The 13,149-nt window shown below is 37.7% G+C and overlaps 2 protein-coding genes across 3 annotated transcripts; one reads left to right on the top strand and one right to left on the bottom strand.

Moving 5' to 3' along the window:
- Nucleotides 1-1,569: 1,569 nt before the first annotated feature.
- On the top strand, nucleotides 1,570-9,595 carry LOC110045238 (aurora kinase C-like). Of its 2 annotated transcripts, none has more exons than XM_089298698.1 (12): nucleotides 1,570-2,282; nucleotides 2,883-3,271; nucleotides 3,410-3,459; nucleotides 3,812-3,873; nucleotides 4,319-4,398; nucleotides 5,133-5,271; nucleotides 5,579-5,674; nucleotides 6,737-6,789; nucleotides 6,928-7,000; nucleotides 7,738-7,839; nucleotides 8,192-8,248; nucleotides 8,575-9,595. In XM_089298698.1, the coding sequence occupies exons 1-12, from the start codon at nucleotides 2,223-2,225 to the stop codon at nucleotides 8,716-8,718; spliced, it is 1,305 nt and encodes a 434-aa protein (XP_089154824.1). In that variant the 5' UTR covers nucleotides 1,570-2,222; the 3' UTR covers nucleotides 8,719-9,595. The 2 variants fall into 2 exon arrangements, with proteins under 2 accessions (XP_089154824.1, XP_020606495.2); XM_020750836.2 differs by lacking the exon at nucleotides 1,570-2,282 and adding an exon at nucleotides 2,351-2,469.
- On the bottom strand, nucleotides 9,438-13,141 carry LOC110045240 (mitochondrial inner membrane scaffold 2-like). The gene is made up of 2 exons (XM_020750838.2): nucleotides 12,684-13,141; nucleotides 9,438-11,838 (listed from the first exon to the last, which is right to left on the bottom strand). Exons 1-2 carry the CDS (start codon nucleotides 13,031-13,033, stop codon nucleotides 11,625-11,627), a joined length of 564 nt encoding a protein of 187 aa, XP_020606497.2. The 5' UTR covers nucleotides 13,034-13,141; the 3' UTR covers nucleotides 9,438-11,624.
- Nucleotides 13,142-13,149: the final 8 nt, after the last annotated feature.

Genomic DNA, 13,149 nt, shown 5'->3' with positions numbered 1-13,149 from the left:
ACTCCGCCCACAAACGCCTTCAACTGGGTTCTCAGATAGCTGAGCCAATCAGTGCAGGGAAAGTTTACCACCGTTAACCTCCTGGTGAAATTTACGCGCGAATCTCTAAAAAACCCTTGTGTTTCGCAATGCGCTTAAGGCGCCGAAGGCGGAAAGATAATTTTTCTGTAGCTCGGTTTTTCTTGAAGCTGGTCTGGTAAAATGGGGAAGACTAAAAAGGATACGAACGCTAGAGTGGCTGAGCGAAGAAAACAAACAAAAGAAAGTGCGGGGAGCAACTGTATGTGGTCAACTCTGTATGGATAATATTTCAAATGGTCTCAATGAGTCCGACGATTCGTCGATATCGGACTCATCAGAAGAGTCTCAGTCAACATCCCTGTTATTGCTGTCAAGTTCCGAAATTTTTACAGAACCTTTCTTTTCTCTTACTACGAATATTTTGCCCGCCTTAGACGATAGCTATAGCTTCATCCGCGTGGCGAACTTTCGCCTCTTCACTCACTGATGTATTTTCATTCGTTCTTCGCTGTTTTCGCTTTTTCGAAAAATGCTGGGTAGTCAGAACAACAATGCTGATCAACTGAGTAGTCAATTCGTGACATCCGTACGGGTAATTCAGAAATTGGAGATTATTCCTCGACCACTACTTTGACCCCAAAACTCCAAATTTGAAGAAAATTGCTGACCCGAAGGTATACTGTAACCTTACATCTCAGCCTTACATGGAATTGGCCTCAAAATAGGCGTTCTAGCTATTTAAAACATGCTCTTTCCAGTTCTGAAATTCATGTAGCTGTAGCAAAAAGCTTAGAAATTATCAGTCACGAGACCAACCGTTGCAAAAGGCCTCTTATGCCATGATTGGGAGGCATACACTAACTGCAACCGGACAAAATTGCAATCGTGCATCGAATCTAGTCAGGGGGTGATTAATTACATGGCGAGTTTCAGCCCGCGGTTTTGGGGACTGAAATCTTGTTGCGATTACATGGTGAATTTCAGCCCGGGGTAAAATACAAGCCCGACGACCAAAGTCAGCTGAGAATCAAGCTGGTGTCAAGGACACGAATTGTGAAGATGAACGCATAAATTCTCTCGCAATTTAGCTTTTTGTTAACGCTTAATTTTCAACTTTTTGGGATTGTGGAAGCTCAGAGAGAGTTACTTGCATAACTAGAAAGAACTGGGAGAGAGAAAAGACATCTTCAAGACTGACTTCAGTTCGTCTTGGCCTGATATCCGAACCAAACACTTAAACCAGACCAAAAAATATGGGTACACGAGTGTGATTTCTTCATTTAATTCATTACGTCAATTCAAAGATATGCGTTTACACGATTTCTCATGAAGGAATAGTTTCTCCATGAGATAGAAATAGAAACTCTTCGGCATTAATTGAGTTTCTTGTCTAATGGTCGTGTTCTAATGATTTGTTAATAATAACTTGCTTGTTACTCGGACTTCTGTTAATCGTCCATGGTGAAGAGACTTTAAATTACCGTGACACGTTGTGTGACATACGTTAAATATTAAGTGTCATTCGAGACATTTCGTACTTTGAGTCGTCGTCTCGTCAACCGTATCGAGATCCTGTCCTGTAAACATCGAAGAGTAAAGATCGAAGAACGCTCTGTTATTATCGCTTCTCGTGTTATTTTCGACCGTTTCCGACAATTCCGTAGAACCGGTTACAACAGTTCATGTTTGTGTTGAAGAAACAGAGTGTTGTAAAGCCACATGATGCAATTGGCAGGAAAGAAGAGGAGCTTGTACTCATTGTGGTCAGTTGAATGAATACCCAATGCTCCCTATCCCTCCCTTACTGACTCCCCTACCCCCCAAAATATCTTTTCATATTTAGAGCTGATAACAGTTTATTTTTGTATATTTTATTTTTGAAAATTCATGTTCCGAGTTTTATCGACGCCCCCTTGAAGCGACTACTGACTGTCATACTTGTAGATCCAATCAAATTGAACATTCAGTTCACTTTTTTACGCTCCGAATATACTCAATTCTCTTAGAGACGAAAAAAAAAAATCACCAAATTATCTCGAACAGAAGCTACAAACAGGGCTAATTATTCTCTTGATTATTCTGTTAATATTTAATTGACGTAGTTCATTTTATCATGCTTAGATTTACGGAATAATCTATTATCAAAATCAGACTGATGCAAATTGTTTGTTGACCGTGTTTGTTGTTCCTTGTCCTTTTTCATGCTATTTCAAGAGATTCACGCGGACACCACTGGGAACGAAGGTGTAACTCCTAATATGGTAAAGACTTTGAATTTCTACCAATCAAATGCTCGCATAAAGGTAACGAACGAAATTCGAAGTTTCTGATCTGGCGTTTTAATTTTCGAAGCACGCCATGTTTTTGTAGAAGGCTGCAATTCTCAGCGAATTACAGGTGACTTCAGTTTTCTTGGCAGAGAAGAACTTTGGATAACTCGAACAGATGGTAAGTTCATTAAGATTTCTAACAATTTACAGTGTATGCGAGCGATAAAAGAAGGCTAAATTAGATGATGCGATCTCTACTCTATCGAAGTGAGCGGGTTACTCGGGGACAAGTTCGTGGAAACCTTGTTCTCGTTCGCCGTAATTTTCAAGGTTTGTGTAAGTTGTAAAGTTTCCGATATTCTAAATCCCTACTTAACAAACGGAATTCATTAATTCCTTAAGACAATGTTGGCGTAATTTGATTTTAAAAATGTGATTAGGAAAAGTTGAATGTGGCCGCCATGATGGATGATGGGATATTCGAACACATTTTGTCTGATCTCATCTCAGACTCAACTTTATCGTAGAAGTGAGCTTAGATTTTATAGAGGCTACAATTAATCAAGTTATTTATTATCGTATTTAATCCAGGATATTCCTAAAGCAATCGGAGTCAACACTAATGCGAATCCACAAAGAGTTGCCCTGAAAGAAACTCAAGCCTTGAAAGGAAGACTTCAAGAATGTATGCAACTATCATCGGGGACCAACAACTTTGGTAATCGTCAACATGCCCAAGGACACAATATTATGACTAACGGTCCACACAAACCTGCTTCTGCGACTCAGTTATGTGTCAAGAAGGACTTGCAAGGGCACAAACCAAATGGAAAGCAAGAACACAGTTGGTCTACACAGAGACAAAATCTTATGTCCTTAGCTCAAGCTCAGCGAACAGATAACCATGCAACTGCGGAACCACAGGACGAGAATAAAGAAAATCAAGAGAAGGGAAAATCAAAGAACTCGAAGAACGCAAGGTAATTAAGCTTAAGGTTTAGCCAGCTAGCATTCCCCTTTCCAAGAAAGATTGCATAACGTTAATTTAGTTTTGCTCCTATTTCTAACAACATGCCATTACCTTATATAATTAAAATTATATTTTTATTTTTCTATAGGGCTTGTTGGTCACTAGACGACTTTGATATTGGCAAACCCCTTGGAAAAGGTTAGTTTGTTTTGGTTGTATAAAATAATGTGCACTGATCAAATATTGCAGATACAGGGTAACATGCTTCCCTCAGTCAGAAAAGGTGTTCACACATAGGAGGTTATAGATGTGTGGCTGGTCAGGAGCCAAGTGTTTACTTGGGAGATGGCTTTGTAATAAACAGAGGCTTGACTGTACAGTGTAACTCCTGCTATCAGCTAATGAACATGTTTCATAGAATCTCTCTGTCGTCATGGAGTCACAAATCTGTACAAACAGTGTGGGTGGACACTATTTTCTGATGGTAATCATGTTCATTGTATTTGCGGGAGACTCAGCTATACTAAGTTACTCTTATTTTTTAACCCAGGGAAATTTGGAAATGTTTATCTTGCAAGAGAGAAGAAGAGCAAATACATTGTGGCACTCAAGGTATACCAAAACAACACGCTGCTGTTTAAATGGTAACATTATGTATTACTGTTTGCAACATTGGGAACAAAAAGACTACTAACAGGCTGTTGCTTCTTGCTTCAGAAACAAGTTAGAGTAAAGCACCAGCAGCAATAAGCTTTCTGGGTTGTCAGACATTTTTGAAGTCGGCTGCTTTATTGTTGGAATAAATGGCTAATTGTGCCATCTTTTTAAGAAGAATTAGACAAATAGCTCATTAGATCCAAGGATCATGAAGTAGATTGTGATTTTCACTTGCAGAGGGCATGGCTATGTTTACTTTTGGCAGCCCTGCACGTCACCTAGATTTTCAAGAAAGAATGGATGGTATCCAGTTGAAGATATTCAAATGTCCAGTCCACAATGTATGTACCGGATGCTAGTGACGAGACAGTCTTCTTAATTTAGATCCTTTGATTTTTAGGTTTTGTTCAAATCCCAGCTGGAGAAAAATCATGTGGAACATCAGCTAAGAAGAGAAATTGAAATTCAGTCTCATCTCAGGTAAATGTTGAGTTGTAATCATTATGTGTATATATAGCTGTCCATCTTCTTTAAGATGAGGCTTTACTCCTCTCTTCCATTATTCTCGTCCCTAGAGGCTGCACTCCTTTTGGTCAGCACCAAGAATAGCGGCCTCTGGGAAGGTCCAACACCGGAGGTCCGCGATTCACGGACTTCCCGTCACTCTACGCATGCTCAGAGTCAAGTTTGACAAATCTGATTGGCTGAGAATACAAAAAGAATTCTCTGCGCATATTCAGAAAATTGGACCCGGCCAGAGGTTGCAATTCTTGGTGCTGACCAAAAGGAGCACAGCCTCTGGGAAGGAGAATGCTCTTCCACATATCTTCCGACATGCACATTTTATCTCTTAGTTATTCTTACCGCCAAACTTTACATTCACAATCATTATGTCATCTAGATCTATTCTAGCTGTAGGTCTTATTATCTTGCTATTTTTCCATCTCCGTAATATTTTTTGCATCAAACATTCTTACTAGATCAATAGCCATAATTATTCATAATTTAACAGCCGTATATAATAGGCTACTGTATGGACATCCATACACTCAGATCTCCAAGGTCCAAAAAGCTTAATATTTAGTATTATTGCTGCAGCAGTCAGACTCACTGCCTCTACTACTAAGATTATTATTCTATGTACTCCACACATCGTGTATTCATTTTGCTCATTGTTTAATTAGCTTGTTCTTGAATTTTTATTATCTTATTAGGCATCCCCATATTCTGCGGCTTTTTGGATATTTCTATGATAGCACAAGAGTATATCTTATTTTGGAGTATGCTCCAAAAGGTGAACTGTATAAAGAGTTGAACAAAGCTGAGAGATTTGACGAGAAAACCTCATCAAATGTAAGTTTTTTTCCCAAATTAGTGACTCTGAGTAAATTGCAATCTTAAAATTATTTTTTAGTTACTACTTATTAATAAATAGTCTATTGAGGTATGTTATGGGACCTGGGCCAAATTCTCTTTATTATTGGCTTATTGTGGTTCACTGTCAGTGACTCGTGTATGTATGTACAATCCATGTTCTTGCAATGATATTGTTAGATAACAAGAAAAAATAGGTAAAGGTTACTTTAATTTAAATTTAGTTGTTTGAAGGAGTCTGAGTCAGTTATTTTGAGAGATAATTTTGCGTTGCATTAATTTGCAGTATATCCGTCAACTGGCCCAGGCCTTGAAGTACTGCCATTCAAAAAAAGTGATTCACAGAGACATTAAACCAGAAAACTTGCTTCTTGGGCTTAAGGTTTGAGAATTATCTGAATCCTTTTTAGACCTTTAGAACTTACTATTTAAAATTATTGGTGAGTCGTCAAATTACTTCTCAGGCTAGTCTCCATGCAAATTGTCAGTCATTGTCTACACAAGACCTGAGTACACTGTATAATCATTAACTGATGAAATCTCAGAATTTTCTTGAGCTAGAGTAGACTTGATCACCAAACATGCACTTCTGTTTACTTCAATTCAGAGAGCTTACTGGTAATATTTATATAACAATGTTGTGAAATTATGTAATATCTAAAAAACCAATATTCACTGTTTTATCGGATTTAAAACTTGAGATGTAGCTGAGTGTGTTAAACTCGATAAAACACATGCTGCAAGGTTTTTGAACAGCTTCAAAAACGTTTGTGGTAGATCTAATCACTTGTAGAATAATCCTTGGGTTTATTTTTGGTTTTCTGAAGAAAATTGGCTGTAAACTTTAGCTGTGTCTATCAGATTTAAAGACACTCATTTAAACATTCATTTTTTTTGTTCAAAAACTCATTAAATGAGTTTTTGAATCACTGATCAGTGCTGTTCAACAAATCAATTTTACTCTGTGATTACTATGCATTTGATTGTTTTTGTTCAGGAGGACTGGTACTATCACTGCAAATTTAATATGTGATATATCAAACACGAAAGACAGTGTTTGACCACATTTCCAAACACCGAGAAGAGAATTGAAAATATGACTCGTTGCAGAGTATTTTTGATGAAGTTCAAGGTGTCTGGAAATGTGGTCAAACACTGACTTGAGTGTTTGATACATGTAGATCTTCTCAATCGAAACTAAAATGAAGGAGAAAATGGAGATATAAAATCGTAAAAGTCTAAAGCTAATCAAGATCAGATATCCAAACCATCATGGTCATGATTTCCTTTGTTCAAAATTGATGAATTTTTTTATGAGTTTGAGAAAGTTATAACTTGCATGTCTACAGATGAAGTAATCAGTTTTACTGTTACAGTAGGTAAATTTGATAATGTTTTTGATCACCCAAACAACGTTTTATTTTTTGGCTCTTTTCATATACAGGGTGATTTAAAGATTGCAGATTTTGGATGGTCAGTTCATGCACCTTCTTCAAGGTAAATAAACTTTAAATTGATAACACGTGTTCACGAAAATTATTAAACCAAGGAGTAATCAGCAGTGAGGGCTAATGATTGGCTGGTGCATTCTACCGTAGATCCAACTTACGTGTTAAAACTCACTTTGAATTTCAGACGAACAACACTCTGTGGAACATTAGACTACCTCCCTCCTGAGATGATTGAAGGAAAGGCACATGATGAAAAGGTAACTTGGCTAGGGGCAAAGCTTGCTCTGTATAAGCTGGTACTATATGAAAAACTGAATTGTTTCAGCTCTGGCTGGCTTCAACACCTTCAAAATTAATTACCTCAAGTCTTGTTTTCTTAGTAAAATTTAGCTGGAAATACATGTAAGACCTTTTTCAACTGTTGCAATCAGCCAGTAACCAGCTAAGGTACATCATTCTGGGATTGTTTTCTTGCACTCAAGTCAAACAGCATTTTGGAAAACCATATTTATATTAGATTTAGTGTCTAATACTGAGTACTGTATGTGGAGGTGCAGCAGCCTTGTGGTTTGACAGTGCACTCAACCCGTGGTCAAGTGGTCCTGGTTTGAGCCTTGGCCTGCAGGAACACCTGTACTGTGTTGTGTTCTTGGGCAAGACACTTTGCTTGCACAGTGCCTCTTTCGACAACCTACTATATAGTAAACTTTGTTCTAACTTATTCCTGGGTGGAGAGCCCATGGTGAAGAGAGGTGCTATGAGTGAAAAGTGCCATTCTTGCCCAAAAACACAGCACAATGATCAATACAGGCCAGGGCTTGAAACGAGAGATTTCGTAACTGCTAGCCATGTGTGTACCAGCCAGTACCATGGCTAGTAGTTGTGTCATTTTACTGTCATAAAAACACTTGAATGTGTAATGCTGCTGCCTCAGGGTATTAATTTTTTGACAATAATTTTGAATTCACTTCTTTTTGCTTATAATTTGTTTTAGGTTGACCTATGGAGTCTGGGGGTATTGTGTTATGAATTTCTAGTGGGAAAGCCACCTTTTGAAGCTGATGGCCACCGTGAAACATACCGCAAAATTTCAAGGGTAAGAAAATAATAAATTACATTAAATATATACCCAGCATGTTTACAAACAGGCTCCACTACATACATATTAATTTAATGTGCATTTTCAGAAAATATCCATACCCACCCCCATGGAAGGTTATTGGAAAATATTTTTGAAGGAGAGGGGGGTTTCAAAAGCCAAATGTTTTAAAAGAAATTATGAAGCCAAACTGGAATTTCTGAAGAAGTGGGAAGGTTCTAACCAAAAAACCTTCTGTGGGAGGGGTATGGATATTTTCTGGCACAACACAATAAGTGGTCAATGTAATTCTTTTTGTACACTTTACACGGTCACCTCATGATTTATATCTCCATATCTATTTCCTCAGGTTGACCTCCATTTCCCAAGTTACGTGTCGGATGGGGCAAGAGACCTTATTGCAAAGGTAAACTCACAGAAAGATAGAAATAAAGAGATTTTGATAAAGAGATTAAAACTAGACGAAGTAAAAATGTTTGGGCATTTAGATTGAATGGGTAACATTCATTTGGTGAAATGAAACATGAATGAGGATGAATAAAGGAAAGAGTATTTCTTTAATAAGTTACAATTATAGAACTGGAAACTTAGAGAGAATAAGCTACTTACCAACATAAAGGGAAGGGCATAAACTTTTTTTCCAAGAGCTGTTTCTAATTGAGTGTGGTGAAACCAAAAGCAAAGTACTGTTCTTGCTTATCCTTATTCTTGCCTACTTGAATTTTTCCACAGCTTCTTATGCATGATCCCAGTAAGAGACTTCCCCTCAATGGCGTGCTGGCACACCCTTGGATTAGGAATAATGCCCACCCTCTGGACACACTGCAGCAGCTACCAACAGACAGTGCATTGACATGTACAGGGACCAAGCACTAGATAGTTAATAGATTGTAAATTGTTGCAAATAGCTGAGCACAACCAAATTACAAGAAGACAATTCATGTGTAGATACAAGCATGAAATGCTTGATAGCCCCACCACTACTGAATAAGGATGCACCTTATGTCAAATGAATCCAAATTAATTAAAAGTGTACTGTATGTGTGTTCTTGAAAATATCTGCAGTCGATCGAGAGAAAAAAGCAAAGACATTGCTAGAAGGTTTTTTGTGCATGTTGAAAGACAATGTGCCTTGGTAAAATGTAAAATCATGCCATTATTAGAACAAGTTTAAAACCAATGATAATTCCAGTTCCATCACTATCACAGGTACATATAGTCTTTGCAAAGTAAGGTAAAGTAAAGGAAAGTAAATTAAGTTTATGTTAAGAGAAAGTAAAAAGATTTATCAGAAATTTTCCTTGGTTCGATAGGCTTGTTTGTTTGATACTGTACATTGTAAATACATTTGTGTGCTTCTTTTCCAATTTAACTGCAGTTATTGTAGTTACTACACATTATGAATTAAAATCATAGTAGCTTTTTGGTATTTGGAGGTATAGTAAGATTATAGTAAGGATGAAAGGAAACCAGAGTCTAAAATAATGTTGGGATATCTCTTAATAAGAAAAGTTTACTTACAATAATCTGTAAGTCAGTCAGCTTTGAGGTCATCTATCAGTAGTCAGTAGAACTTTATAGGATCGGCCGAAAACTAGCTGAAAAGTTTACTTTTATTAGCGAGCACAACTTACAATAATTTTTTTGGTGTTCTTTCAATTTAAAAAAACATGTTTGAATTTGCTGTTAAAAACCATCACTGCCATAAATATTTTGTTACAGTAATAAAAGATGATCTAATGTACAGATCAAAGCCTTGTTTCTTGAGAGAACATTGCTGCTCTCATTTCTTACATACAGTGGAACCCTGCTAATAAGGCCACCAACAGGCCATGAAATTTTGACTGTATTAACAGGGTGGCTGTATTAACGGGGTAGTGCCAACTTTCACAACTGCTCTTTGACAGGCATTTGAAATGCAGGTATAACAATTCAAAAAAAGCTGAATCTTCAATTACTACATACAATATTAACAATGGAAAGGGAGTGGTTAGATTAACAGGGTTTTCTTATAAGAAAATGTGTGGGCATTTTGCCAGGCCAAAAAAAAGACTGGCCGTAATTATGAGGTGACTGTAAGACAGGGTTCCACTGTACGTGTTATTATCACTGGCAAAGGCAAGCAGATTAGAATTTATACTGCTGCAAAACAACACAGTGAAATTTAGAAACCATGACTTGTAGGTACATGCTTTCTTCATTTCTCAAATAATCAAGAGAGTTTTTATGTGAAAGTATAATACATATGGCCTTGGATTCTTTGGATGCTTTTTCATTACTCATTTGTGGAGGTGCAGTGACCTCATGGTTTAGTGCGCTTGCTTCTGAATCAAGCGGTCCAGGTTTGATCCCTAACTGGGGACATTGTGTTGTGTCCCTGGGGAAAGAACACTATACTCTCACAGTGCCTCTCTCCACCCAGGTGTACAAAAATTAAATACTGGAGGGTAACCCTGGGATGGCTAGCAACCAATCCAAGGAGAGTAGAAATACTCCTTGCCACTTAATGCTACCGAAGCTGAAAATAAGCTCCAGCATGATGGACCACTTGGCTCGCATGCAGACTTTACCTCTTTAAGGTGTTGCTACCCTTTAAGGTACTGCTACCCTCCCACAGCACTGGATGAATAACATCATCCCCTGGAGAAATTACTAACCAGCACATGTGGTAAATTAATAGTGATTTGTCTGGTTTATGTGGACATAGGATTATCAAAGCTTTGAACAACCAGGACCTGGGTGGGGAGAGGCATAGTATTGGCCATAATGAGGAAAGTGCCTCACCCAAGAACAACACCAGAAACATGCTTCTAGCAGCGTACAGCTTTGCCACTCGATCGTTTGTCACATGCTCAGAAACAAAACTCATCACAGGAAAGGAAAGAGACTGCTGACAGTCTACACAAAAACTTGGCCTGACAAAAACCCTTGCAGAGGCTGAAAATGTAGTGAAATGTAAAACTTGACAAAAAATCTTGAAAAATGAAAGACCTTTCAATAACACACAAACTTGTGTTATGCTACATGTTTCAATGCTAGCTATTTTCTTAGCAGACCCATAAGGAAATGGAAGTTAAATTCAACAGGTTTGAAAGGTCGCATGTGTGGGTTGTGACTGTTACATGAAGATGTTGATCCATTCTGTTTGTTTCTTTTTCAAGGTTCATGCCATAGTTGATAGTAGCAACAAATTCATCCTTTATAGTTGGGTTTTTAAAACTCAGAGTGTGTTATTGAAAGGCACCTAAAAGAACGTCCATGTCAGGGCAGGAAAAAATTTTGAAATCCAGTTGCCCAGCGGGCCACTACATTTCAGTTTTCAGTTGTCCCCGCAAAATATTACTTGCCCAATAGGCCTGCAATGTTCATGCCTCATCAACTAACAAGACTACTGACAACAAGACTACTGAGGCTAATTTCACTTGCCCACCAGACCACCAAACTTCCATTTTCACTTGCCCAATAGGAAAATTTACTTGCCCCAGGTAATTGGACCTGGTTTTTTTTCTGCCCTGCATGTAATAATATTAAGGAAATAATTATCACAATTTTAGCTTGCAATGCACGTGTTACTTCATTTATCTCAATCTCAACCAGAGATTTAAATAACCTTCTAACATTATTTTCACAATGGTCAACCACTAAATAAAATTGGTTTTTAACTGGATACAATATCATTAACATTGATTTCTACTACTGTAGTTATTACAATTATTTAAATCTGCTCTACAGTCATCCTACGGCAACAATATAAAACAAAGTCCTCCAGTCAGAGTTGTTTTCTACTGCTTCAGCGGTTCTTTAAGAAACCCGATTTTCCGCAGCTTACGGACAATCAGTGGAGTGCAGGTGATTGTCATTAACATTCTCAATGGAGCAAATACTTTGTGGCAAGCATATGCCACCACAAATGTACTTGCTTCTGTTGCTACACTAGAGTCAGTCACTTTAGAGCTGAGACCAATTTTCTGGAGAGCTGCTTGAACATCAATTCCACTAGAACAAGAAAAACAAATAAGCAAACAAAACAATGTAAATTGACATCATAAATATTCTAACTTGTTCTTTGGCCATTTCAATTTCACAAAGAAAAGAAAACAAACAGCAGTTATGAACATTACAAATAGACAACGCAAGGTCTAAAAAACAGTTAATAATAATAATACAATTAAGTTTTTTAGACCATGTGTTGTCTATTTGTAATGTCTGTAACAGATGTTTGGATTAGTTTTCTTTTCCTTCTGAAATGTGAACTGGTTAATAAAAAGTAAAATTTTGCTTCTCGGACAGTGTATCAGGATCTTTTATTTACTTTTCCAAGAAAAAAATGTCAGGTGATGGAAAGGAAACATTTTGTGGGGATGCCCCCCCCCCCCACCCGGATACTCCCTTATATGGGCTATATAGGTATGTATGCAGCCCCAAAGGATAGGGTTTTTCAGCCATTTTGGTCATAAGAAGGGAGTCAATTTTGGCCATTCTGGTCTTAAATTGGGTATGTTCTTTTAGAAGAAGTTACTTTCTCATCATTATTGATGAGACCATCAACAAATGCCCTTCACAAATTATGATTATAGCAACTGTGTCAGGTCTTAAATAGGGTATCAAATTTTTTTTCAGGTCATAAAAAGGGTTGGTAAAATTGCAGATTTTGGTCATCAATAGGCTAAGAGTTTTGGGAAGTGGGCCACACACCCCCACCCAATTATTCTGTACCCAACTCCCCCGCGGGGGGATGGCCTTAGCACAATACAAATTGAAAGAGTTGATAAGTATTTTTCCCTGTCAAAGTCTACACTTACACGTATTTCTTTGCATTGAATCAATATACATTAACTGACCTTTTCACAGCAGCGTAACATATCCCAAGTGAAGTGAGAGAAATGGTAACATGAAACACTATTGCTGTTGTCCCATATTCTGCAACCACTAACTTCAATCTGTCCCTTAGAGCCAGCTTCTTTTCATCTTTCTCCTGATTCTTTGCAGTATCTTGGTCAGGCTTATCTGCTTTTCTTATGAATGACGTATGTAGTAGCCTTGAATTACGTAAAAGAAATCCCTTCTTTGCAGAAGTTTGGAAGCCAGCAGGTGAAACATTACGTCGCACTGGCGTAGCAAAGACCCTTGTCTGTCTAGCAATACAACGAACGTTGGTCATAGCAAAACGTAGCGAGGATCCTGACATCATTGCGAGACGAAGATAGGCTTAAAATATGTTGTTTTTAACAAGTTTTCGATCTTCTACGAAAATTTCAAACGTGATTCAATTTCTATCAGGCGTACTATACATACTCGCATGAAAGA

Source organism: Orbicella faveolata, unplaced genomic scaffold (genome assembly GCF_042242905.1).
Source record: "Orbicella faveolata isolate gen_17 unplaced genomic scaffold, um_ofav_v1 contig_3, whole genome shotgun sequence".
Classification (NCBI taxonomy): domain Eukaryota; kingdom Metazoa; phylum Cnidaria; class Anthozoa; order Scleractinia; family Merulinidae; genus Orbicella; species Orbicella faveolata.
This window is presented reverse-complemented; position numbering and strand designations above follow the sequence as displayed.

Coding starts and splice junctions, on each gene's coding strand:
- LOC110045238 (XM_089298698.1), top strand. CDS start 2,223: ATGCTATTTCAAGAGATTCACGCGGACACCACTGGGAACGAAGGTGTA. Junction 3,460..3,811: donor TGGCAAACCCCTTGGAAAAG/GTTAGTTTGTTT, acceptor TTTTTAACCCAG/GGAAATTTGGAAATGTTTAT. Junction 5,272..5,578: donor ACGAGAAAACCTCATCAAAT/GTAAGTTTTTTT, acceptor ATTAATTTGCAG/TATATCCGTCAACTGGCCCA.
- LOC110045240 (XM_020750838.2), bottom strand. CDS start 13,033: ATGATGTCAGGATCCTCGCTACGTTTTGCTATGACCAACGTTCGTTGT. Junction 11,839..12,683: donor TGTTACGCTGCTGTGAAAAG/GTCAGTTAATGT, acceptor TTCTTGTTCTAG/TGGAATTGATGTTCAAGCAG.